Source organism: Pseudopipra pipra, chromosome Z (assembly GCF_036250125.1).
Source record: "Pseudopipra pipra isolate bDixPip1 chromosome Z, bDixPip1.hap1, whole genome shotgun sequence".
In the NCBI taxonomy this organism is placed as follows: Eukaryota; Metazoa; Chordata; class Aves; order Passeriformes; family Pipridae; genus Pseudopipra; species Pseudopipra pipra.
In genome coordinates this window covers 69495381-69521856 of record NC_087581.1, presented here as the reverse complement: position 1 = coordinate 69521856, position 26476 = coordinate 69495381, and the positions used below count along the sequence as shown (strand labels likewise).

At 46.3% G+C, this 26476-nt stretch overlaps 1 protein-coding gene across 3 annotated transcripts in view; it reads left to right on the top strand.

Annotated features, from left to right (window-relative positions):
* The window catches only part of ABCA1 (ATP binding cassette subfamily A member 1), a 95802-nt gene that overhangs the window by 60645 nt on the left and 8681 nt on the right, over positions 1-26476 (top strand). For 2 of the 3 annotated variants that reach the window (XM_064642312.1, XM_064642313.1), the window contains exons 10-45: positions 362-501; positions 740-856; positions 3711-3899; positions 4751-4956; positions 5049-5225; positions 5755-5977; positions 6334-6555; positions 7162-7366; positions 7910-8023; positions 8501-8672; positions 9216-9347; positions 9867-10006; positions 10996-11133; positions 11676-11896; positions 12250-12322; positions 12843-13045; positions 13528-13576; positions 14242-14355; positions 14695-14846; positions 15326-15450; positions 15827-15925; positions 16934-17123; positions 17268-17362; positions 17749-17781; positions 18350-18455; positions 19168-19242; positions 19622-19791; positions 20715-20892; positions 21428-21543; positions 21631-21775; positions 23118-23241; positions 23857-23986; positions 24121-24241; positions 24418-24480; positions 24935-25041; positions 25472-25613. In XM_064642312.1, the coding sequence (XP_064498382.1) occupies positions 362-501; positions 740-856; positions 3711-3899; positions 4751-4956; positions 5049-5225; positions 5755-5977; positions 6334-6555; positions 7162-7366; positions 7910-8023; positions 8501-8672; positions 9216-9347; positions 9867-10006; positions 10996-11133; positions 11676-11896; positions 12250-12322; positions 12843-13045; positions 13528-13576; positions 14242-14355; positions 14695-14846; positions 15326-15450; positions 15827-15925; positions 16934-17123; positions 17268-17362; positions 17749-17781; positions 18350-18455; positions 19168-19242; positions 19622-19791; positions 20715-20892; positions 21428-21543; positions 21631-21775; positions 23118-23241; positions 23857-23986; positions 24121-24241; positions 24418-24480; positions 24935-25041; positions 25472-25613 (5006 nt within the window). The remainder of the gene's footprint in view (positions 1-361; positions 502-739; positions 857-3710; positions 3900-4750; positions 4957-5048; positions 5226-5754; positions 5978-6333; positions 6556-7161; positions 7367-7909; positions 8024-8500; positions 8673-9215; positions 9348-9866; positions 10007-10995; positions 11134-11675; positions 11897-12249; positions 12323-12842; positions 13046-13527; positions 13577-14241; positions 14356-14694; positions 14847-15325; positions 15451-15826; positions 15926-16933; positions 17124-17267; positions 17363-17748; positions 17782-18349; positions 18456-19167; positions 19243-19621; positions 19792-20714; positions 20893-21427; positions 21544-21630; positions 21776-23117; positions 23242-23856; positions 23987-24120; positions 24242-24417; positions 24481-24934; positions 25042-25471; positions 25614-26476) is intronic. The other variant, XM_064642314.1, reaches the window with a different exon arrangement.

The window sequence follows — 26476 nt, the reverse complement described above, 5'->3', positions numbered from 1 at the left end:
GTGCAGTGGGCTTCCTTCATGGGGAGAGGGAGCACAGTCATGTGCAGCCTTCGGAAATCTGTCCTTTTTGGGACAGATCTTGCTTGTGCGGTGCAGTGGGGTTGTTGAGAGCATTGCAGAACTACTACTGTGGCTTTTAATGATGGAGGCGAGCTGGTTGCTCCGTGTTCACTGGGCAGGCTTGGGCTGAAAGGGGCTTTGGGGCTTTTTGCAGAGCTTTGTAGTAGAGGAGGGGTTTTGTGTCTGAAAAATGCTATGCTTTCAGTTGTGACTGTCCTTGAAGCCCACACTAGTGGGGTTTATGCCTTCTGCAGTTGTCACTGTCCTCTTCAGCCACTCACTCTTGTGCTCTCTTAATCAGCACCCTACTGCAATGAGCTAATGAAGAACCTGGAATCCAGCCCGCTTTCCAGGATTATCTGGAGGGCTTTGAAACCCTTGCTGATTGGGAAGATCTTGTACACTCCAGACACACCAGCTGTAAGGAAGGTCATGTCTGAGGTAACTATAGCCCTGTCCTCTGATACGTAGCACAAGCTATGTCCTCTGGCTGTGCAGCTGATCTGGTCTAGTTATATTGGGCCCAAACATGAGCCTAGAAAGGATTGGCTGCAAAAGCAGAGCTTCCTTAGCCTCTCACCTCCCATGCACTTACTCTTGAAGGCTCAATGCACCCTCTCAGCCCACAGTGGGTCTCTGCCAGATTTTGGAAATAAACTTCCTCTCCTCTTTGTGACAGGTGAACAGGACATTCCAGGAGCTGGGTGTGTTTCGTGACCTCGGGGGAATGTGGGAGGAGATAAGCCCAAAGATTTGGACATTTATGGAAAGTAGTCAGGAAATGGATCTCGTTCGGGTCAGTATGCTGTCCTTGCCAGAACCACTACTGTTGTTTTTTGCAATAAGTGATGAAATATTTATTTTAGATGATGCTTCATGGTCCTTCAGAGCTGGATTGGGCAGATAAATAGTATGGATGGGACCGCTTCTCGAAGCAGATTGTGATTGTACTAATCCTGCATTATGCTTGACATTCCTTCCTTCATGTAACAATCTCCTGCAAATGGGAGTAGTGGACGTTTAAAACCTGTTTCTAATCTGCCTCTGTTGGGAAATGGATTGTTTCATCCACAGCATTGCCCTAACAAGTTATGAGTACATCACCATGGTCCCTCACGTGCAGCTCTGAGGGGTGGAGCTTTGCACCCTGTGCTGATGTCTTTGGAAGCACAGCAATGTAAAACTGGGGTCGAGCAACTGAGGGACAACTGTAGAGGAGCTTTTCCAGTGGTCTCTGCGAGGCAGCTGGTTGGGTATCACAGTGCAGCTGTTTGTGTACAGAGACCTCCCCAGGTCTTAAAAGCCTTGAAATTCTTTCCTTTTTTTACTCCAGTGTAGTGCTGTGCTGAATAATCTATGACCTGTCCTGTTGTACTTTCCCATGAACATGGCATACTGGAGTGTCAGCCTCCTGTACCTCTCTTGGCTTTATGAAAGTTAGTGCTGTAGATGGGTAGCATCAGAGGTGAGAAGTGTGGCCATTAACTGTAAGCTCAACAGTTTGTTGCAGAGTTCAGGTGGAAAGTCAAGGTCCAAAACTTTGATTTGCAGTCATGTCCTGGGAAAAATGAATGTTTGTGGGTTTTTTTGTTTGTTTTGATGTTTTTTTAATGGGCCCTGTGCTTTTCTGGTTTCCTGTTTTGTGTTGCTTGTTAACTCTGCTGTCTCTGGTAGTTAATTCTTGATCTTCCCAGCAACCTCTCTTCTGTATTGGTGTAGTAACGGGAGTTCCTTTGTTGTTCACCTATTGATGATCACACAAGCAAGAGTACTTCACTGTCAGTGCCCAGGCAGCTCCCAGACAGCATCCCACTCAGTTTAGAGGTGCAGCACGGATCATTTGCACCTTGAGGACATGGAGGTGCTGGAGCATTTCCCAGGAAGGGCAACAGAGCTGATGAAGGGAGTGGAGCACAAGTCTTGTGAGGACCAGCTGAGCAAGCTGGGGTTGTTTATTCTGGAGCAAAGGAGGCTTGGGGAGACCTTATTGCTCTCTGCAACTACCTGAAAGAAAGTTGGAGCCAGGTGGAGGTTGGTCTCTTTTCCCAGGTAGTAAGAATGAGAGAAAAGGACTTCAAGTTGTGTCATGAAAGGTTTAGATTAAATATCAGGAAAAATTTCTTCACTGAAAGAGTGGTCAGGTATCAGAACATACTGTCCAGGTGGTGGAATCACCATCCCTAGAAGTGTTCAAAAGGCACTTGGCTGTGGTACTTGAGGACATCAGTTAGTTTGATCTCAGTGATCTTAGAGATGTTTTCCAGATTTAACAAGTGAATAAACTGAAACACAGTTGCCCGTTTGTGGGTGCTTTCAAGAGGGAGGTAGGTCCTTTGCTGGTTTTTAGCCACTGAGGCTGCTATGCTGCTGGGTTTCAACTTTCTGGGTTGCACAATCTCTTTGGCATATTTCTTCCTGCTGAAGTACAGGAATGTGCTTTGCTTGCCCATCTCTGCCACTTCTAGCTTGATGCTAATGTGGCTGCTCACTTCAGGAAGAACAATATGTGCCCTTAGAGTTAAGGAGCTTTTATATGGGCACTGAATGAGATGAGGCTGAGCCACTTCCCTGCAGGTGTGGTGTCCTTTCTGCTGGGGATGGTGGCATAAGCTAACCTTGGGAGGCCAAGTGAGAAGAGAGAGAGCATATCCAATCCCTGTTTGCTTGGATTTCCCTTTTGTGTGTTTTCCTTTGCTAGCTTGGTCTGTTCTGTTTCTCCAGTTTGCAGTGCTGTTTTTATAAGTGTGTGACCCACTACCTTCTGGTTTGTGGGTAACAGCAGAGCATGGGGAAGCTCTCCCTGCTTCATTTTTTCTTGGGGCAGAAAATCCATTTCCTGTTTTTATTCATATGGATTTTTGCAGTTTTTTCTCTTGTGCAGGCTTTTTTAAATTTTTTTTTCCTCATCTCCCTGACTTCAGTTCAACTATGTCCTTTGCAATTAATGCTCCCTTCCTGCCTGGTCATATATTGTCTGCCCAGTGGACTGGTGTCTGCTTCAGTGACAGGCTGGAATTGCACTTGTGTGAGGTGTTGAGCATACAATAGCCTGTCCTCAGAAAACTGAAGTTAAACGAGATGAAAAAAGCACTGTCCCAGCCAGGAGAACAAAGGCAGTACCTCATGGCTGTACAGGACTGCTTCAGCCAGCCCTGGTGACACAATAGCATAATATGTAAGAAAATCACCTGGCCTCTGGTGCTGGTATTTCTGCTCAGCACCGTGACTGTTGAGCCTTCTTCCATGCCACAGTCCCTCTCCATCCCAGCTAGGAGCAGAAGCTTGGCAACCAGCATAAGCTGAGTGGGTTTCTGCTGAGCACGCACCTCCCTCTTCCCTGGTTTGCATTTGTAGGGCTGTGCATGGCTCTCTGCTGCCCTCTCCTTGGGAGAGGGGTGGCAGGACATGGAGGCAGCCAACCAGCCTGCAAAGCACACCCGATGGTGTAGCTGTACCTGGGGAGGCATGTCCTTCACAATGGGAGAGTGAGAGGAAGGACCCCACTGTGCTGATCCTCCCAGTATGACAGGGCCTCTCCCTGCACCTTTTTAACAGGTGTTTTCCATGGTAGCACGTGTTTCCATTATGAGAGAGGAGACCTAACATTAATTCTCATAAGTGCTTCTCCTTTGAAAACGAAATGTTTGCAGACGCTGCTGAAAGGCAAAGCCCTCTGGGACCTGCACTTGCCAGCGTCCAACTGGACAGTGGAGGACGTTGCCCGTTTCCTGTCAAACCATCCGGAGGACTTTGGGGCAGAAGATGGCTCTGTGTATACCTGGGTGGATGCCTTCAATGAGACAGACCGGGCTATCCAGACCATCTCCCGCTTCATGGAGGTGAGATCCTGCTGCTGTGAGAAGGAAGCTGGGGGGATGGCAGGAGCTTGATCTCCACCCGTGCAGTGGGGTGTTCTGGAAAGGGAAGTTCCTCAGTCCATTTTCTGGGCGCTACCAGGAGTTAGCAGGGCTCAGTACACAGCGTATGAGGAAGTTATCATTTATTCAGGTGCCTAATATAGATTTAGGGACCTAGCTGTAGGCCTTGTTCTTGAAGCTTTTGCTTTGGCTCCTGTGTGTGGTTTCCTGCCTTCCTGTTATTGAGTGACTGAGAGTTGCTGCTGTCTCTGGCAGTGTAACAGCTCCTGTTTTGGTCTGAGGTTTAGCTGGGGACCACAGTGAAGCCAGCAGCTGCTTTAAACTGAGGGAAGACAGCGAGTAACAAAATTAGTTCTACTTGTTGCCTGATCATCCTGGGAGATGAGTGCAAACAGAAACAGGCCATGGTCTGTCAGGGACCTGGTCCAAAGCCTTCAGATCTCTCCATGATATTTAGAGGCTTTGAATGACTGGTTTATTGGTAGAAGAGGAACTAAGACTGTGTATGGAAACTGATACTTGGATGAGGTCCTGTAGGTAATGCTGCTAGTGCTACCTAACCTCTTGTACAGAAAATACCTTTGCTGGGGTATCTGTCACTAATAGGTGACCATCAAACAGGCAGAAGTGACATCTCTTGCAACTTGCTGGGCTACTATAACCCATAGCAAAATAGTCCAATGCTGTCTCTTCCTTGGGCATGGAATTGCCATTACAGAGTTCTCTTTTTTTCCTCCATCCCAAATGTAAACAAAGTACATTCTGGTTTAGTAATGTATCCAGTAAATGCTTCCAATTCTGCTCCTGTCTAGTGTGTCAACTTGGACAAACTGGAGCCTGTGGCCACAGAAGTCCGGCTTATAAACAAGTCCTTGGAACTTCTGGATCAAAGGAGGTTCTGGGCTGGCATAGTCTTCAATGAAATAGCTCCTGACAGCACAGACCTCCCTCAACATGTGAAATACAAGATACGCATGGACATTGATAATGTGGAAAGGACCAACAAGATCAAGGATGGGTGAGCCCTGACATCCTGCCCGATGGAACATTTCTTATGACAGATGTGGTGATGAAGATTTCTCATGGAAAGGTCTTGTTCCCTTGGTGCAGGTACTGGGATCCTGGTCCCCGTGCTGACCCCTTTGAGGACATGCGCTATGTCTGGGGAGGCTTTGCCTATCTGCAGGATGTGGTGGAACAGGCTATCATCAGGGTGCAGACAGGCACGGAGAAGAAGACAGGAGTTTATGTGCAGCAGATGCCCTACCCGTGTTATGTGGATGACATGTATGTATGCAGGCTGCTTCGAAACCTCCCAGGGGGAGCAGTCTGGGAGGCATGGGCTCGTGTCACTCCTCAGGCATGGTTTATGTCCCTGTTATCAGTGAGGAGGCAGTCTCCATAGTGTTCCTAATCCCTGGAATTAGGGCGTACAAAGTACATTCCTGAGGTGTGACCATATCCCTGCACCTGATGCAAACAAAAATAGCCCTGGGGAAAAAAGCAAACACATATGCACAGGAGAGTGGAAAGAGGACACTTGAGAGCAGTCCCCAGGCAAGGCAGGTCTTTGCACCCACTCTTTCACCTGGTGATAGTTGTAGCTCCAGCTCCCACTCCTAACTAGCAATGTGCTCCAAACCCATCAGCCTCACCTCATGGTGATCACACTGATCCTGTGTCAGGCTCTGCACATCAGCTGCTGTGTGCAGTGAAGCCCTGGCTGTCACCATGCTTTGATAGCCCTTGAGTGATACTGCAGTTTCAGTGATGTTTCTCACTGTGCTCTCCTGGTCCTTTCCCTTCACTTTCTCAGATTTCTGCGTGTCATGAGCCGCTCCATGCCCCTCTTCATGACACTAGCCTGGATCTATTCAGTGGCTGTGATAATTAAGGGTATTGTGTATGAGAAGGAAGCCCGGCTGAAAGAGACAATGAGGATTATGGGACTTGACAATGGCATCCTTTGGTTAAGCTGGTTCATTAGCAGCCTAGTCCCTCTCCTGATGAGTGCAGGACTGCTGGTGCTGATCCTGAAGGTGAGTTGTCTGTTTTTTCCTGTGGCAGCAGACCCTAGAGCCTTTAGAGCCTGCTTAAGCAGTGGTCTGCACTGACATGCTGGGGAGGAGTTAATGATGTGTCTCGACCAGTCACTTTTTGGGAACAATGTTCTGGAGCAAAACAGGACTGAGTGGCTGAAAACAAAAGGAGGGGATGTAGTAGATTCAGTGCTCTTGAAAAGATGCCTCTGGTACTGCCCCACTTCTGGGAAAGCTGTTGTGCAAATTGCAGGAAGCCCAGCTTCCCCTGAGCAGCAGCTTTGCAGGCTTGCTTATAGTAAAGCTGCCTTGGAGAGCCCTTTTAAAGCCTAATGCACTTGTTGTTCTCCTGCCAGATGGGGAATCTGCTGCCTTACAGCGACCCTAGTGTGGTGTTTGTTTTCCTCTCGATCTTCGCCATTGTGACCATCCTGCAGTGCTTCCTCATCAGCACAGTGTTCTCCAGGGCCAACCTGGCAGCTGCCTGTGGGGGCATTGTCTATTTCACCCTGTACCTGCCTTACGTGCTGTGTGTTGCCTGGCAGGACCACATCAGCTTCTCACTCAAGATTTTTGCGGTAAGTCTTGATGAAACGATCCTGAGTACTGGGCCTCCACCAGTGTGACACTCAGCAGCTCTCCAGCTGGACTCTCTTGGAAGGGGGAAAGTGGCAATGGGAGGATAATTTCCAGTGTAAGAGACTACCAGGGCTGGGCTTAATGAAGCAGTTCACTGAACCTGCTAGAAGGTTCTGGGAGGGTTTTGTTGGCTTTGGTTGTAGAAGCAATGTGGCTGGACTAAGTTGCCTTGATCTCTGTATGCTGTGATGCTGTACCACCAGATATGCAGGCTGAAGGAACCAGCTGCCTTTCCTCTGCACAGCACTTCTTACCTGTCTGGAGAAGGTGACTGTCAGTGACCTATTCACTTGCATGAAAATCCAAAGAGGAAGCGAAAGAAGAGAGGGAAACAATCAATTCTGGAGGGAGGTCTAGCAGAGATTTCAGGACTTGCTGGAACCAAGACCAAATATGCCATTCTCTCTCTGCAAATACAGTGATGCTCCTTGGAACTTTGACTTTTCACAGGGATGATGTCCCTTAGCCTTGTACTAGAACTGAGCTGCCTAGTTGGAGAGTAGATGTGAAAAACTCAAATGCCTGTTTGTGCTTCCCATTTGCAGAGCCTGCTGTCTCCAGTAGCCTTTGGTTTTGGTTGTGAGTACTTTGCACTGTTTGAGGAGCAGGGTGTTGGTGTTCAGTGGGACAACTTCTTTGAGAGCCCATTGGAAGAAGATGGCTTTAGCATCACCACATCTGCCGTCATGATGCTCTTTGATACGTTCCTGTATGGAGTCATGACCTGGTACATCGAATCTGTCTTCCCAGGTGAGGTGTGCTTCTGAGGTTGGGTCGTGTCTTCAGGCTTTTAAATAAATCCTTTCACCCTACTTGCTTGCTAAGGTGCAGATTTGTCCCGTTTTTAACCAGAGCTGCAGAAAGGTCGTGGAGGAAAACTACAGATCAGCATCACAGCAAAGCTGTTGCTTGCTGTTAGTGGTGAATGTTGCCCACCACTGAAGTGTGGCCCCATTGTGGCCACGGCTGAGCTAACCCCAGGAGCTTTGCTGTACTTCAGCTGTTCCCTTCACTGAACTGCTGAGTCCACAGACCCTGTTGCAAGGGAGAATTTAAGAGTATCAGTGCCACATGTGCCACTTAGCGCCTTCCAACACAGCACACTTTAACCCTAAAGTGAAGTTAGATGTCTCTTACCCAAAGTCTGTCAGTGTCTTCATCAAGAAAGATCTCTTCTTAGTCCTGCCTCACCTAGAGGCTTACTGGGGGTGGAGTACTTCCCTTCTTGTCCTGAAAGCTAATAAAAGAAAAGGGACAGATGCAGTCAGGTTCATGTAATGCTTTTCTTTTTAGGCCAGTATGGGATTCCCAGACCCTGGTACTTTCCTTTCACAAAGTCGTATTGGTTTGGTGAGGAACCACAGGACAGGCAGCAGCCTCATCCTGATCAGAAGGGGTCTTCAGAGGGTAAGTGGCTGGACAGAGAGACTTTCTGCAGTGAAGTGTTATGGTCTGCTTTTTTTTAAATGAGTCTGAGGACAGCAGGACTGGCATGGCTAAGGTGAAATTGATTGTCATTTTGTTATCACAGTTTGGGTACACTGATCAGGTGGGTGTATCCAGATAAACCCAAAGTACTTTGCCCACTTGAGAGTGCAGATGTGCACTCAAGCCTCATGGAGTTGCAAAGTCCCCTCCCACTTTTGCTGACCCTGATAACAGTGGAGATCTCCAGATCTCAGATGAGACCAGGAAAGAGAAAAGACTAAAGGATAATTTCTGTGGAAGGTTCCTGTTCCTGAGGAAGAAATGTGGTCAATTCTTCATATAGGTCATTTCTTCTTTGAACTCCACAGTCTGGGGGGGAATGTGATAGCTGTTAGAACTCCCATGCAGTTCCTGTTAAAACCTGTCATATCTTTCTATTGCTGTGTTTTCTTCCAGTCTGCAAGGAGGAAGAGCCGGTGCATTTGAGTCTTGGTGTTTCCATCCAGAACCTGGTCAAGGTTTATCGTGATGGCAAGAAAGTTGCTGTAGATGGTCTCACACTGAACTTCTACGAAGGACAAATCACCTCCTTTCTGGGACATAATGGAGCAGGGAAAACCACTACCATGTAAGAACAAAATAATCCTTTAGGACAGTGGAGGAAGCGACTGCATAGTGCAGTTCCTACCCATATGGTAGAAGTAGCCATACAGCTGCAGTGTGCAAGCTGGTGCAGACTAGTGTGCTTCTGCCGATTTACTCCAATTGTGAGCTGCCTCAGAAGACTTACAGGGGATTGAAACTAGAGGAAGTTCAGGTAGAGAATGGGTCGAATGAATCTGGAGAAAGCATTTTGTAGTAACACCATTTGTGATTCTGACTTACCAGTGTAAGGAAGAAAGTTGGGACTGAAAGAATGAGAAACTCTTAGAAGAAAAAATTTTTCCTTCAAGCAGCCATGTGGGTGTTCTTTGATCACTGTTAAAAACATTGGAGATGATTTTATTTTTTTTTTTTTAATCCATTACTGAGATGTTTTTCAGACTACTTTTTTGATGTGGGAGTTCCCCAGGGCTTCCACCCACTCTTCAGTTCAGCCATCCTGGCATGCACAGCAGCTATTTCCTGGCGGAACCTAGGAACCTGTTAATCTGTTCTGTTTGTCCTTCAGGTCCATCTTGACTGGCTTGTTCCCCCCAACTTCGGGTACAGCCTTCATCCTGGGCAAAGATATCCGCTCTGAGCTCAGCGCCATCAGGCAGAACCTGGGTGTATGTCCACAACACAACGTGCTGTTTGACTTGTGAGTACCATCTGTGAGGCACAGAACTGGTGTTATCCAACAGGCATTTGGGTTCTTAGGAATATAGTAGTGGGCTTTCAGCTTTGATGGTCGTTTTTTGTATGTGTGCATGGTGTGACACAGTGGGGTGGTGTGAGATTGGTACAGGAACGTTTTGTTTACTAGCACGTTCCTATGTGCCTGTGAATGATCAGCAAGAGCCTACACTTTCATCTGTCATGTCTCGTAATAATCTATTCCACTGAACTCAGCTAGGCCAAGTGCTTCCCTGGTGCTTAGTGATTTGGGATGTTTGGGCTACTCTGTCCCTTAAAGGAGGATTATTTACATGGGTGGTGAATAGAGCCACACCCTGAAGTCGGGCCCAAGCAGAGCACTCCCAGTCTGTAGCTCCCTCCTGAGACCTCAGCCTTAAAAGATGTTTTTCTGAGCAAACATATGCCTGTGTAATGCTAATGTAAGTGATGAATCCCAGCATGGTGCTTTCAACCGTTCCCTGAGGCTGCTCCTGTTCCGTAGGCTGACTGTGGAGGAGCACATCTGGTTCTATGCTCGGCTCAAAGGGCTGCCGGAAAAGAAGGTGAAAGAGGAGATGGAGCAGATGGCAACAGATGTTGGTTTGCCTCACAAATTGAAAGCTAGGACAAGCAGACTCTCTGGTAAGGTTCAGCTCTGTTACATTCCTTCCCTCCAGAAATGCTCTGTTGGCTTTTGTAGAGGCTGCATTATGGACCTTGATTGGATCCTGTAATTAGATACAGACTGCTATACAATTAAGCACGTAAGGAAATCAGTTGTTTATTAAGTACCTAATCAGTGTGTCTTAGTAAACTTGCACTGTCTCAAGCTATCTAATGGCCATAAAAAGTATCTCACTTTTTCTGAGTGTTTTGTACTTGTTTCCATCATGATGTAGTCCAGCTGCACATGATATCTGTTCTTCTAAAGCTTATGAGTTTCATGAGTTTAGGTGAGAGTGGCTTAGACCATAATGTCCAAGTCCCTTGCTGTTTCCAAACTGTATGTGCATTCCTTATGCTGACTTGTGCTTCTTCAGTTGGTGACTTGGAGTGTTCTTCTCATTGGTTCAAGAGGAGCTGGATTCCTGTATCATTCTGTACCAGATAGTTGAGAGACTGAGGTGCCTTTGTCTTACTCAACTATCAGTACAGACTGCACTTTTGAGTTTGGGAAGGGAGAGCAGATGACCACAGTTTGCTTTAGTATTGAAGAGTGCAATGTAATTCCTCGCTTCTGCCTCTGGAACGCCTCCATGAGGTCTCATGGGGACCTAATTCTGCAGCTCAAGCTCTGGAGACCTGTGCTCCAAATCCCCAAATATGGTTAGGCCTCCAAGCTGGTGACTTGCTCAGCTTGTGCTGAGATAGATGATTCACTTACGGAAGGGCATGCAAGGCGTGGTTTCCTGCAGCAGGAGGAGAGTTACATCCACTGAGGGAAGACCACCCAGACCAATTATCCACTGTGGAGAAGCTGGTTGGGACCCTGAAGGCCTGAGACAGTAGCAGTACCTGTTCTTCTCAGTCTGCTTTATTTCAGAGAGCTCATTATCCACTGTGCTGCAAGTATTGCTGTTCCACTTGTCACTGCATCAGCCTGAACACCTCTTTCTTCTTGTGCCTGACAGGTGGCATGCAGAGGAAGCTCTCTGTTGCCTTAGCGTTTGTTGGTGGTTCCAAGGTTGTCATTCTGGATGAGCCTACAGCTGGGGTGGATCCTTATTCTCGCAGAGGGATATGGGAACTGCTTCTGAAGTATCGGCAAGGTAAGTACATGTCTTCTTCTTGACTCTTAATGAATGTGTTGTGGAAGGCAAAAGAAAATCAGTCTGTTTCATGACTGTTCTCAAAATAGCCATGTGTCTCTGCAAATCCATTGTTGCCTGCACTGAGGAATGAACAAAGATAATGCAGGACAAGGTTGTTCTGATCTCTCACCTGTCCTCCTCCCTCATCCTATTCATCCTATTCATGTAAGAGCTCAGAACAAAGTTCTTTACTGGGTCATGAGGGCACTTAAAGTCTAAAAGTCACCCTTGGTGTTCAGCAGTGTTCTGTTCTGCTCTGTGCAGCCAGCCTTGCTGACATGAAATTAAACCTGCCTTTGCTGAGCACAACAAAGGTCAGCAGAATAAGCGCGTGACAGCAGTTGTGAACCTTTTCCATACTGCTAGTCTTGTTCAAAGGAGCCAAGCTTGTGGCATCAACCTCCCATCCAACTTCATGAGAAGATGCAGATGGCTGTGGCTTTGGCGTGGGAGCGTAGGTTTGTTTGACTTACAGCAACATCTTCCTTGGTGTCTTTCAGGTCGCACTATCATTCTCTCCACACACCACATGGATGAGGCAGACATTTTGGGGGACCGGATTGCCATCATTTCTCATGGCAAGCTCTGCTGTGTTGGCTCTTCTCTCTTCCTGAAGAACCACCTGGGAACAGGCTATTACTTGACCCTGGTCAAGAAGGATGTGGATTCCTCTCTGAGCTCCTGCAGAAACAGCAGCAGCACAGTGTCCTATCTGAAAAAGGTACAGCTGACCCTTTCTGCTTATGTTTATTTTTTCTTCATGAAATCTCAGGCCTATTAGAAGCAGCAGAAGTGTTACACATTTGATAGGTACTATGCCAGACCATGTCTGGTTAAATTGTTGCATGGGGTGTACATCTACGCTGTAGTTTGTTTCAATGTCCGTGGTCCAAACCTGGTCGGAGGGATACAGAATAGATGAAGTGCATGCTTTTGTAACACTCACTTCTATACCTATGACCTCTTACTTTTATTTCAGCCCTTTGCAGTGGTATGTCACCGTCTGCAGCATCTAGTGGGCCCTGTTTTGATTAAACAGGAGGAAATAATGTTTGTCTTCTCTTTTGTGACCAGGATGACAGTGTTTCCCAGAGCAGCTCTGATGCTGGCCTTGGCAGTGACCATGAAAGTGACACACTTACAATAGGTGAGGCCTGAAAGAGAATTTAAGATTCAGTCCCAGTGCTGACATTGCTCTACAGTTCAGCTTGGACAGCCGTCTTAACCTTGTGCCCCTATGTAGCTACAGTCTTGGGGCAATTATTAAATTTACAGAGATGGTATTTTTAAAGTTGTAAATGTTGGAATGTTTTTCTTGAGTGAGCCATTTTGAATTCAAGCTCTCCTGAGAGTTAATAAGCAAAGATTATGTAGTTGCTAGGGCTGTAATGCTGGTGGACTGTACATCAATGACTTGCAGATCTTCCAGCAGCATGTAAAAGCTCTCCCAAATTCTGCATGTAAAAAGTTATAGCTAGGCTTGGGTCCAGGCTTCCATCCATTGTTAAATGTAAAAAGAAACAAGACTTTCCATGGAAATGAGCTGCTTTTCAGAGATGTCCTCTTTTCCCTCCTTCCTTCTGGCAAGATTTTTCAGACTGAGCTCTTCTTTCCACATAATGAGTAGTAACCAGAAGAAAACTGTCTTTTATGTTTGTTTTTTCTAGATGTCTCTGCAATTTCAAATCTCATTACAAAACATGTTTCTGAGGCCAGACTAGTGGAGGACATTGGCCATGAATTAACCTATGTCTTGCCATACAAGGCTGCTAAAGAGGGAGCTTTTGTGGAGCTGTTCCATGAAATTGATGACCGTCTTTCTGATCTTGGCATTTCCAGCTATGGCATCTCTGAAACTACCCTGGAAGAGGTTAGTGAGTTGACAATTTTCTTCTATCTTAAACTAGGCAAAATGAATCGTGTCACAACTAAGAATGAGATGTAGTCTTACCCGTTCCTGTAAAAGTTTATTATGGAACAGGCTGCTTTGCGTTCCCCTCCAAAATGGATTGTCTTCTGCCCTGTTTAAGTGTGTGCTCATAGAGGGGTGCCCTAAAAACTGGGTCTGTTTCTGAGACATGGGAAAGAGCTCAGGTTCGAGATGCACTGAGAACTGCCATTGGAAAGGGGGAACAGCTGGTATGTGGTAACAGGCTGGCTCCTGGAAACTGGAGAGAAGCCACAAAGTCCATGTCCCTGTCATGCAGGGGGTAAACTATATCCTGTGTTTCCTTTTTGCACCTGTCAGTCTTTTGCTCTCTCATGGCATCTCCTGAAGCAATCCCCACATTGTTGTTCCTTCTTTGATTTTTTTTTTTTTTTTTTCACTGACACTTACCATTGCTTTTTCAGATCTTCCTGAAAGTGGCTGATGATAGTGGTGTGGATGCAGAAACCTCAGGTGGGTCTAGTTGTCACCTGCAGGAGTGACACATCCCCTGCAGGTGTGACAGACCCTGTTTGAGACAGGAGCTCTGGTGTGCTAGTATTTTTAGTGATATAAAATAGCTGTCTTAGTATATTTAATGCATGCTTTTATATACTGTAATCTTCAATTGACTCAGTGGTAGCATATTTATTTTGTAATAGTGAAGAATTTCTACTGTTTGAGTGTATTGAAAATTATTTGACTGACACAACTGTCTACTCTGAGGAACTCTTGACAGGGTCAGACCAAATGAGTTTCTGAGAGCGGATCACTGCACTAAGTGCTTATAACAACATTTCCTGATAAATGAGTGCTAGCAAATTGCACTTGTAGTCATATGCATATCAAGTGAGAATTTTATTATAATGCTGTTTCCCTGCCTACATGGAAAAAAAAAAGGGTCCAGTGCACTAGAAGTTGTTTCTGGAACATCACACAAGATGTGATGCATAAAACATGACCCTTTGCAGAGTGAGGGGCTTGGTTTTACTTTTACCTGCACTGGAGTCACTCCAGATCATCTCCTTGTTTTGCAAATAGAAGACATGTAAAATGAAAATGATATTACTGTGGTTTTTCTGGGGCTAATTGGAGATTACCTGAAGCAGTTCAGCTAACCATAACTGCATTATTTTCAGATGGGACATTGCCAGCCAGAAGGAACAGACGTGTGTTTGGAGATAGACAGAGCTGCCTTCGTCCATTTACAGAAGATGATGCATTTGATCCTAATGATTCAGACATAGATCCAGGTATTGCTGTGTCTTAAGCCTGTTCTTTTCTTGTGGATACTCTTTTCTGTTATAAGTACTGCAGGTCTGAAGGCTGAGGCTGCAAAAGGCGTGGTGCCATATTTGCCTTTAGGAATAGTGAACAGTGCAGGATCCACAGCCTGTTCAGTCCTCTCATCAAGGCTCAGAGAGATAAGGGAGAAAATACATTCATGTAAATTTGTTATCTCTGCTCACCGTGCTCTTTCTTTCTTTTTTGGATGGGTGAGAGTAGCTGCTCCAGCCATCACCTTTTGCCTCCAGCACAGAAGTACCCAGAGAGCATCTCTGAACTTCTGAATGAGGGTCATTTCTTCTTAGCAGAATCCAGAGAGACAGACCTTCTCAGTGGCATGGATGGGAAAGGCTCCTACCAAATGAAGGGCTGGAAGCTCACCCAGCAGCAGTTCATGGCTCTGTTGTGGAAGAGGATGCTTATTGCCAGGAGAAGCCGGAAGGGCTTCTTTGCCCAGGTGAGAGCACCCAACGTGAGCAGAGTCCCTCAGCAGGGACAGCTCTGCACTGTGTTGTAGTCTGAGTGGGTGGTAGGCTGAAAACCTCAAGGGAATGCGAATAACCAAAACTGGTCTTCAGTTGTGAACTGCACACTGCACCTGTGAACAAAAGGAGGCCTGTGCAAGTGAGAGGAATTGTGTGATAACCAGGTGGTTACAGTATTCTTGCACAGCGAGGATGCAGCTGAGGTTCAAATCTAAATTTGGCCTTGAGAGCAGCATTTGCAGGCTGAATCCTCTGAATCCCAAGTCAGTGCCCTGGTTAAATGCCAAGATAAGTCTTGCATTGGTGTCTATCACTGCTTTGGTGAAAACAGTGAAGACATTCCTGGGAAAATTTGAAAAAGTTGTAATCCAGTAAGTGATTCACATGTAACTTCTGATGCCTCTGGGAATGTTTGCTTAAAAAGGGATTTACTCTTTCCTTGCACTTTCAGATTGTGCTGCCAGCTGTCTTTGTGTGTATTGCTCTCATGTTCAGCCTGATTGTTCCTCCTTTTGGGAAGTATCCCAGCCTGGAATTACAACCCTGGATGTACGATGAGCAGTACACTTTTATTAGGTACGTTTCTTGTGGCCTACAAATTCTGTTCTTTTCAGACTTGTGTTACTAAGTTCCTTAACAGGTTATTTAAATTTGGGGTTTGTGCTTATCTCAGAAGCACATTTTAAAGAGAGTACTGTTATTTTCTTTTTGGACCTTTAAATGCCAACTCTGAACTACTGACAAGGCTGTACCCCTTTTTGAATGGTGTTATGACTCTAACAGTTCTGTGTACAGAGACTGGAAGTGTGTGTGTGCTCTAGGCCAAGCATTCTTCAGAGGCAAATCCCCACCCATTATCCTTTCACTGTGTTCTTGGCCTTGCTCTGCTGCTGCTTTTGCTGTGTGCCTGTTAACACACTGACCCAACAATGGTTTTCTGCTGTACCCATAGCAATGATGCTCCTGAAGATGCAGGCACTCAGAAGCTTTTGGATGCCCTTCTTGATAAGCCTGGTTTTGGGACACGCTGTATGCAGGGACATTCCATCCCGTAAGTAGAACTCTGGTCTGGGAAGAGGAAGTCCACCCCCAGGTTCTGGTCACTAGTAGATTTAGTTGGCTTTAGGGAATTGTAGTACTGTGTGGCCAGAGCAGGATTTAAACCAGAAGAGTTGCAATTACATTCAGTTTTTCTGCTGAGAACCTTTTAAATAGTTGCCAGCCCTCAGCATGGTGAGGGAGTGAGGTTTGAGTGCAAGTCCTTGCTGATGGAGATGAAAAGGAGAGAGTAGTCTCTTCCCCCAGATTACTGTTTGGTCCTGAACGTGGTAAAGAACCTGGTTACGTTGCTCTGTGTTGTCGACTGTAGGTATTCCCTACAGGGTGTACATCAGTCTGAGATGGTTGTCTTTAGCCTGGAAGAACTGCAGCTGATGTTCACGGGATGACAGGGAGGGAGGTGTCCAATATACTGGCTAGGGGTGGAAGTTAAGCTGCATCCTTTATAACAGACATGGGAGCTGCATTACTCCACCAATGGGGCATGGGGAGAAAGCTGCCCAGTGATGCTGCCGAGGGGAAAAACAGTCTTTTGGTGCCCCAAAGGCAGAAATGTCATTGAGGAAGTGAGTGTCTGCTGTGATCTTAGAATCACAGGATATCTTGAGTTGGAAGAGGCCCATGAGAATAGAGTCCAAGTACCTGCTCCTCACAGGGCTACTTAGAACTAAACCATATGACTAAGAGCATTGTCTTTGAACTCTGGACACTGTGCATGCTGGGACTGACTGAAATAAAGAACTTAATTATAATACAAAGAAGGGAGTGTCTGACACTACTCAGTGTTGGCCAGCCTCAGTCTCTTTGGCACTGTGATGTCTTAAAAGCTGCAGAGCCAGGTCTGTCACTCTGAGCTGTTTGTCTCAGTGAGGTCAAGCTCCTTTGAGAAACGCTCTGCCTCTTCTGAGGACTGTGACGTTTGATCTTTAAATGGCTTGTAAGCAAAGGCCATCATAGTTGTTTTTAAAACTGCATTTTTCTTCCCTCTTTCCTGACACAGAGACACTCCTTGCACTGTGGGGCAGAAGGAATGGACCACTGCTTTGGTCCCGGAGTCAGTCCAGGACATCTTCTTGAAAGGCAATTGGAGCATGGAGAACCCTTCCCCATCTTGTGAGTGCAGCAATGAGAAGATCAAGAAGATGCTGCCTGTGTGCCCTCCTGGTGCAGGAGGGCTGCCACCGCCACAGGTAGGAGGGAGCTCAGTGGTACTGCAATCAGGAGCAGAATGGCTGGGTGTGATTCTTGTGTGCAAAGCATCGCACAAGGTTTGTTTGGCTCGGCGTCTGTGCTTTCTGACGAGTGTTTATCTGTGTTTTCACCGGTGGCACCAGCGAGAGCAAGACACTGCTGACATCCTCCAGAACCTGACAGGCCGCAATATATCAGACTACCTAGTGAAGACCTACGCGCAGATCATCGGGAAAAGGTAGCTGTTAAACACACTCTCTCCATTCCCTCCCCACCAAATGTTGCTTGCTCTATGGGGGGGTGCATAGATCAGGCAAATAAGCCTGGGCAGCCCAAATTCTTCAGCAGCGAGGCAAATCCACTCAGCTCCTCACATAACCCTGATCCTCAGCTCAAGTGGTGTTTTTGCTTTATTAGTGATGCTGTGTCCTGACCCTTGTAGGCAGAGTATGGGAAAAGCCTGGGTACCAACCCTAGGGATTACGCTGCAGAGGAGTGGTGGGACATGTGACATGCAAGAGGCTGTTGCACTCTTTTCCCTGGCCATGTGCCTGCAACAGTGATGGGTCTGTCTCTTCTCTTGTTCTACATATTATACATCAACTCTCTTTTCTGTCTCTACAGCTTAAAGAATAAGGTCTGGGTGAATGAGTTCAGGTGAGTTACTGCCTTTTCTTTAGCTTGTATGTGTCCACTAACCCTTGAGCACTGTGTTAAGCCTGACACATCCACCCCACTTTGCAGTTTGTTTTATGACTCTTAGCTGCCGGATGTTGAGGGAAGATGTTGAAGGATAAACTGGGAGACAACCCCAGAGTACTGAAAATCATATCTGCCTTATACAGAGTGCAGTATTGGCTTGAAAAGATTTGCATGACCAGCCTGCTGGTACGCTGTCCTGGGAGGTGCTATCCTTCCAACCAAGGGCAGCAGGGAGATGTCCTGCTTTGTCTGCACTTGCAGGAGAGGATAACTGCATTTATTAAATGGGCAGCATGCTCAGCATTCATAATATGGGTATTTAACCCAAGAAACAAAGAGCAGAAGACACCATGGCTAAGCAGCCATGTAGGAAAATCAAAGTCATCCTTTCCTGTACTAGCGGAGACACTTGTGTTGGATGTAGTGCAGGAAGAGGAGGCATCTGGAGAGGGAGGAGGAGCGGTATTTTCTGGATGTCAGTGAATAGTCAGGTCTCAGCATCACTTTCTGTCTGAACTTTCAGGTATGGTGGCTTTTCCTTGGGAGCCAGCAGTTCCCTCGTGCTTCCTCCAAGCCATGAAGTCACCGATGCCATTAAACAGGTGAAGAAAATCTTTGAGCTAGCACAGGTGAGCAACCATCCCCCATAAACCCAGGATGCACTAATATCAGTCTTGTTTCTTGGGAGAGGGCTGGGAAGCCATAAAACAAGGGGTGTGTGTATATGTTAGCTGTGTCCAGTGGCTTCTCCCCACTGTCTCTGAGCTGGGATCTCCCAGGCAGTTGTCTGGGAGTGGCAGGAGGCTTGGAGAGATGCTCAGCTGAAGTTTATGTAGCCCACATTGCTGATGTGGGTTCTGCCCAACACAGTTGCAAGCTGGTGGGGATTGCAGACACCTCTGAGTGTTTTGTGGCAGGACAGGCTGGGCTGTCTCAGGGAATTAACAAGGGGTTGCTGTCTTCTTTCAGTACCCTAGTTTAGCCCTCCTGTACTGAGTCTGCCTTGGCTCAGAAGAGAATTTGGGCCCTGGTTTTCCTCTGAGACTGCTTGCCTGTGGGCTGCAATGTCTCTGAAGGTTGCCTGCAACCTTGTTTAATACATTTTATGGGGAAAAAAACAGGCATGAGGCTGACCTCTTACCGATGAGACCCCAGAAAGGAAAGGGTGGAGGAAAGCTGAAGTTTCTCAGCCTTCTTACCACCTCCACCTTGGTGGGTAGAGGCTTTTGAATGAGAAGAAAACTGTCAGAGCTGTGAAAAACATTGTGTAACCCCTGCTAGACCTTAGGACGTAAATAAGAATACTCTCAGAGGGGAGGTAACTGTCTTTTCCGTTTGCAGGGAAGTTCTGGAGATCGATTTCTCAACAGCTTGTCAAGTTTCATGAAAGGCCTGGATACAAAGAACAATGTGAAGGTAAATTAACTGATCCTCACTGCTGTGCCTGCTGTTTGAAGCTCTGGTGACCTGGTGTCACAGCAGTTTGCCATGGTCAACTGTGCAGAACAGAGTTCCCTGTGGGAACATGAGTAGTTTGCATTCTCGTGTGGGTTTCCTCAAAATCTGTTTCTTCAAAGTCCTGAAAGGAGTTCAGTGCTGGATCATTACTGTCTTCCAGCAGCCTTTTGTACTTACTGATTAAACCCTGTGTTCTGTCCCTGAGCATGCTAGCTGGAAAGATGAGGAAAGAAATTGTATGGCCTGAATAGAGGAAGGGATGTTCTGCAGGGCTCAGGAGCCTGTTGGGTAGATGATGTACCTGGTGCCTTTCTGATGTCGATGTGGTCTCTCGCAGGTGTGGTTTAACAACAAGGGCTGGCATGCCATTGCATCCTTCCTGAATGTGATCAACAATGCCATCCTTCGAGCCAACCTGCAGCAGGGTGAAAACCCCAGTGCCTACGGGATCACTGCCTTCAATCACCCTCTGAACCTCACCAAGCAGCAGCTCTCTGAAGTAGCCCTGTAAGTCCTGATGTGAACATGGGTGGTTTTGGGCTCATCAGCTGCTGATTACTGGAACAGGCAACATGGGAGGTTTTAGCCTCGCTGGTGGACACTCAGTGACCTGTGGCATTTGGGCTCTAATGTGCAGACCTTATTTTCTCTAGTCTGGGCAGGTGGCAACATGTGCTGCTGAGAACTTGGTGTTGAACAGCAAGTGCCAACTTTCTCTGAGTCCCTGGTAGCTGCAGTTTCTAAGAACCAGTGTGATCTTCAGGTCTTCTGCCACTTAGGAAGTTCCTCTCAGCCACCTTCAGAAACTTGTCTCACCATGAATATGGTCATTCTTTTGTCCCAAGGTGCCACCATTTGGCTAGGAATCATTGATAGATCCTGTTCAGTTTTACCCACTGTCTCAGCCTGGGGGGGCACACAGTAATGTGCAGGGTTCGCTTCCCTGAGGCATTGACTAGTCCACTCCTACCACTATCCAAGTCAGGACCTGTCTGCAGGTACATCTTCAAACCTGTAAAGCAGTGGCAGATGACAGGCAGGTATCTCTGAACTTCAAAACAGCACCAAAAAAAAAAAAAAAAAAAAAGATAAACCCCCAAACAACCCCAAGAAATGCATTAGGTGGGAAACAAAATGGTGGTGATAAGGAAAGCAGAAAGCAGTCTATTACACTGAAGTTCTAACCAGTCTGCAGGTTGTGATGTTGTCCTTGAGATGCCAACAGGCTGTGTATGTTCCCTTTGTTATATGGCAGGAGAAGAACTGTGCAATTAGGACAGCCTGGTGTGGTCATCCCTCACCCTGCAGAATAAGAACAGCAGAAGAAGCAGTTTCTGCTTTGCTCTGAATGAGCTGCTTCATTTCATCTCAAAGGAGCCAGCACCAGCATACAAGCATTTTGTTTTCTTCCCTTTTTTTTTTTTGTCCAGGATGACCACCTCTGTGGACGTCCTCGTCTCCATCTGTGTGATCTTTGCCATGTCCTTTGTTCCTGCCAGCTTTGTGGTTTTCCTTATTCAAGAACGTGTCAGCAAGGCCAAACACCTGCAGTTCATCAGTGGTGTGAAGCCTGTGATCTACTGGGTGGCCAACTTTGTCTGGGATATGGTAAGGGCTTTGAGTGTGCTAAACTGTGCTCTCTTCTGTTTTTGCAGGGTGTCTTGCACTGAAGTGCAAAGTGCAGTTTGGGCCAGCAGGCACCACGTTATTTTAGTGAATAACCTCTGTGACCATGACTTTTGTGTTCGCTCTCTTGGGGCAGTGGTTCACTTCAGTAGGGCAAGAAGCACAACAGAGGATGGGAGGACAACCACGGGCTCAGTCATCAGCATTTATTACGTCACGTTAAACTAATTGCCCCAAAATGTTTGCTTGTGTAGTTCCTTGTTCTGCTTTGTCCAAAGCAGGTTTTTATAACATGTGTCCAGAACCTCTGAGAGTCTACTGGCTACTTCTAGAGGGACCAAGAAATGTAAATTCATGTGTACTGGGTTGTAGTTCATACATATGACACTTCTAAGAGTCTCATATTGAAAAGAGCTTTGGGAACACAAAAGAGTTTTGAGAACTGTTGGATTAGAGCAGGAAGGCACCTTTTTTTGTCATTGGGAAAGAAATCTAAAGTCATGCTTTTCCCTTCAAGTGCAACTACATTGTTCCAGCCACATTAGTTGTCATCATCTTCATCTGCTTCCAACAGAAGTCCTATGTATCCTCCTCCAACTTGCCTGTGCTGGCTCTCCTTCTGTTTCTCTATGGGTAAGAGATTTCTCTTTAGAGAGTGACTGGGAAGGCTCTTAGACTCAGCAGGTGCTTACCTGATGCTGCTGCTTTTCTTTTTGCCAGGTGGTCCATCACCCCTCTCATGTATCCAGCCTCCTTCGTGTTCAAAATCCCCAGCACAGCATATGTTGTGCTGACTAGTGTGAATCTCTTCATTGGCATCAATGGCAGTGTGGCCACCTTTGTCCTGGAGCTCTTCACCAACAACGTACGTTTCCCCAGAAGCTCCTCACTGTCTTGTGCTGCTGCAATCTAGTTCCATGTTGGTGCCATGCTGCCTTTAGCAGCCAGTTCTCCAGAAAAGCTAGACCATGGCCTGTACCCTACTTTGGCAGCAGTTTAAACACAGGTTCTGGTGGAAGTGGGTTAAAGCCCAATTCAGCAATGTTCACAGAATGGTTAAGATGGGGAAGGACCTCCTGTGATTGTCTGGTCCAACCTCTGAGCAAGATCAACTACAGTACTTTGCTGAGGGCCATCAGATTTTACATTTCCAGGGATGGAGACTCCATAGTCCCTCTGGGCAACCTCTTTCACTTCTCAGTCTCACTCTTAGGGTAAAAAAACCCCACAAAAACAAAACAACAAAAACCCTCAACCAAACAGATGAAAACCAAACCAAACCAACCAAACAAAAAAAGAAATCCCTCAAACAATTTTCTTGTGTTCAGATGGAATTGTTTGTGTGTTACTAATGAAGGGCAGTTTCCATCTACTAAGTCTGTTTAATCACTCAAGCATTTAGTTGCCCTCAATTTTGCTTCCTGTGGTAGAAACCTCTCTAAATATGTTGGGAACTGACACTCCTCCATTCAGTTTTTCAAAGCCAGATGCCTACTGGGGAAGGTGCAAGTTCCTCCCCTGCTTGTATACAACACAAGATGTCTTAGCCAGCCCCATTTGACCCACAGTGGTGTGAAGTGTTCCTTGTGAGAGGAAGCTCAGGAGACCCTGTGGGAGTTATTTGTTGATTATACCTCTTCCTGTGGGCATAAGGAGGCAAGGAACATTGATGGTGGTTCCTTTTGTTACAAAGCCTGTTTCAGCTCAGTAAAAATAAGTACATGCTGGAAGATAGGTGTCTGGCAGAACAGGAACCCCTCCTCAGGCTGCTATCAGTTCAATCTGTGGGCTAAGCCAACTGGAAGACAACAAAGGAGAAGTCTTAGAGCCTCTAATATGGGATAGGGAGGAGCTGCCCACAGCCACTGACATAACCAGTTTGTGCAAGCCCAACTTCCCCGTCTCCTCAACCTGTAGCCCTTTTACATGTTTGCAGACAGTGCCTTTTAGACTGTGAGTGTTTGGAGAAATCTCTCCTTTTGTTGCAGTTTGCTTGTGTTAATAGAATCTTGAGCAACTCGACAACACTGACTGTTCAGAGGAGCCAAGGCACTGGCCTTTGTGAGAACATTTCTAATCCTTGAATTTTTGTGGAGTGCAGTGTTGAGGAAGGGAGGGAGGAGTCAGACATAACATGGGTCACCCTTGGCAGGTGGTGGCTTCTTTCTTCTCAGGTGGCTCACTGGCATTTGATTTTGTCTTAACAGAAGCTGAAGGACATCAATGACATTCTGAAGTCTGTCTTCCTCATCTTCCCCCACTTCTGCCTGGGGCGGGGACTCATTGACATGGTGAAAAACCAGGCCATGGCTGATGCTCTGGAGAGGTTTGGTGAGTGAAACTATGTATCACAGGGACAATGGCCTGAAAGGAACAGAGAAATCTCGAATCCACTCTGGATGAGCTTCTCTAACTTTTCAGGAACCGAAAGGGCACAATTTGCAGCGCAGATCTGATCAAAGGTGGCAAGTGTCCACAGCCATCCACTTTAGGTTGTTACAAGGACTGAAGAGAACCTGGCAGACAGAACCCCAGTGTTTTGAGTTAAGGGAATTAAATAAAAATGCATAAAGACAATTGTATGGAGAGGACCACTAGGCCAAGTGTGATGAGTGAGTGGCTGAAGTTCTAGAAAGCTGGATTTTTTTTTTCCTGGCGTGCAGATGCCAGGCCTGAGTCATAGTCTTCCTGTGATTCACTAACCTTTTGAAAAGGTGATCCAGCTCTTTGGCAGACTGAATTCTCTGGGCCTAAGTCCCAACTTTGCTACAGTAAGAAATGTGTACACAGCCACAGCTGTCCCCTGTATGGTCTATCCCTTCCCTCTTGCACCTGGCTGATCACCAGTTGTCCCAGTGCCCAACTTGGTGAACGCCGTGGGAAGAAATGCTAGCCCACTCCCCTTGCTCTGGAAAACTGATTGTGTGTCTCGTCTCCTTTTGGCAGGAGAGAACCGTTTTGTGTCCCCTCTGTCGTGGGACCTGGTGGGAAGGAACCTCTTTGCCATGGCAGTAGAGGGTGTTGTTTTTTTTCTCATCACAGTGCTCATCCAGTACAGGTTCTTCATAAAACCCAGGTAGGTTGTCCTGTCCACTGCTCCACTCCATGGGCAGGTGACATTTTCATTGGTGTCCCTTGTGAAATGGGGAGAATGTTATCTGTGAAGGCCCTGTCATCTTCTGCTAAGTATTGTCACATTGTTCTCTCCAGGCCTGTCTATGCCAAGCTGCCTCCTGTGAATGATGAAGATGAGGATGTAACCAGAGAGAGACAGAGGATAATTAGTGGAGGGGGACAGAGTGACATCTTGGAAATCAAGGAGCTAACCAAGGTGACAGAGAACTTCTGCATTCCTACTTGTTGACACAAAACTATGCCGTTCACCATGCCTTATCAGAGGAATTTAGTGGGGTCAAAATTGGATCAAGTATGGAGCGTTAAGTATGTATGGCTCTTGTGAGAGTTCTTTGACATTCTCCTTCTCATTCTTTTTTCTTCTGGTTTCAGATTTACAGAATGAAGCGAAAGCCAGCAGTTGATAGGATATGTGTTGGAATCCCCCCTGGAGAGGTAAGCTTATCTGTCAAATGCATTGTTTTGCTATTACTGCAGCATTTTAAGAGCCACAAGACAGCACAGGGTAGAGTAAGGTCAAAACCCAGTGTATGTTCAAATTACATCAGAAGAAACTGGAAACGGAAGCAGTTTCTGATTCTGTGTATCTCTGCCTTTGAAGAAAATACTGAACTCTGTTTCTGTGACCAAAGGCCAAACTCCAGTATCCAAGGTTTGGTATGGATACACTGTGGTGACAATGTACCAATGTGATACCACAGTTCCTTCATTTTCCCAGCCTAAAGGTTTATACTTAGAATAAAAGCCTAGAAAACTTTTTTTGAAAATGCACTGAAGAGTCTCTCCAGCTGTCCTGAGGATCAAGTTTGCTCCTTCCCCTCTTGTCAGTGCTGAAAGTGATGCAGCTGAATCCTGTTCTCAAACACACTGTACTCTTTTATATCCCCAGTGCTTTGGACTCCTGGGAGTAAATGGTGCTGGCAAGTCATCCACTTTTAAGATGCTAACTGGTGATACAGATGTGACAGGAGGAGAAGCTTTCCTCAAAGGAAACAGGTGAAAGACAATGCATCTTTTCTCTGCTTTGTGTGGAAGTAGGTCCTTTACTGCCTTCTCCTCCAGCTTTTGCAGCAGTTGTTCCACTTCCACATCTAAACTCACTTCCACTTTTTCCTTTTACAACTCCTGTCATCTGTTTCAGCCCTTGTTCAAATCTGGTAAAATACTTCAGTGGCCTTAAGAAAATTGATTTAGTCTGGTAGTCACTTCTGAATACCTGCTCTTTCACATTTAAATGTCCTTTTTTTAAAAAAAGAACTGGAAGAGTGGGAGAGAGAAAACGTGTCTTGGCTGAGATGGACTTCGAGGATCCTGTGTTTTTGTTAGTTCAGTGATTCCAAAACTGCTGTTTCACTTTCCTCCTGTTAACATCTAAAATAGCAGCATGTACTCCTGAAATCCTAACAAAGGGTTTTTTCTTCTACAGTATCCTCTCCAACATTCAAGAAGTCCATCAGAACATGGGCTACTGCCCACAGTTTGATGCTGTTAATGAACTGCTGACAGGGCGAGAGCACCTGGAGTTCTTTGCTCTCCTGAGAGGTGTTCCAGAGAAAGAAGTCTGCAAGGTAAATGAAACACCATAGAACTCACCCCAGTAACCAGTTTGCAAGTTGTTGTGTGCACCCTCACTGCAAGACATAAAATGCCCATGATGTGATGAAAGTGTTGAAGGTACTGTATGGTGAAATCTGCCCCCCTTCCCTTCAGAGCAATCCAAAAGTTGTGTTTTTTCAGTGTTGCCTAGAGAAGTGTACGAAATGGAAGGGCAGATAATTTGGGTCCTGTGTTCTCATAGTGGAAGCCCTTCTCCACTGAATTACTTTCTTTAAAAATTTAAGGGCTGTGGAGTTGCAGGTCTTGCAGAACCTCACCTGCTGTCAAGGGTTAGTTCTTCAAAGTCCCAGGAACCAAACTCTACAGCTTAACAGAAGCCTCATACTGGCTGTTACAGCTTTCCAGTTGATCATACTTCATCATTGAAATGCTGCTATTTCAGCATTCAGATGTGGAGTTACACCAATGGTCTTTAGGCAATTAATCACAGCTGCCAGTACCATACAGCACTCTTCTCAGCACTGTTTCCTTGAGTTAACAGCAGTTTTCACTGTATGAGACCTGGGTGCTACAAAACAGGAACTGCTGAAGGTAGATGTTATATAGGGTGTGTCCAAGTAGCTTGAGTCCCTCTGTAAGAGTAGGCATGATGGGTGAAAATTGCAAGCTCCTTCTCAGATTGCTGCTGAGTTCTTCTGTTTGATATTCCCACCAGCTCCCATAAAGAAAGGGACCCAGGTCTGCATATGATTTGAATAGTAGCTGGATCCCTTCCCCATTTAAGTCTGTAGGGCAACAGTGCCTGTCTACTGGCACCATTAGGAATACTCCTGAATAACAGACAGATCCCATCTGTCTGAAGGGCTAAGATGCA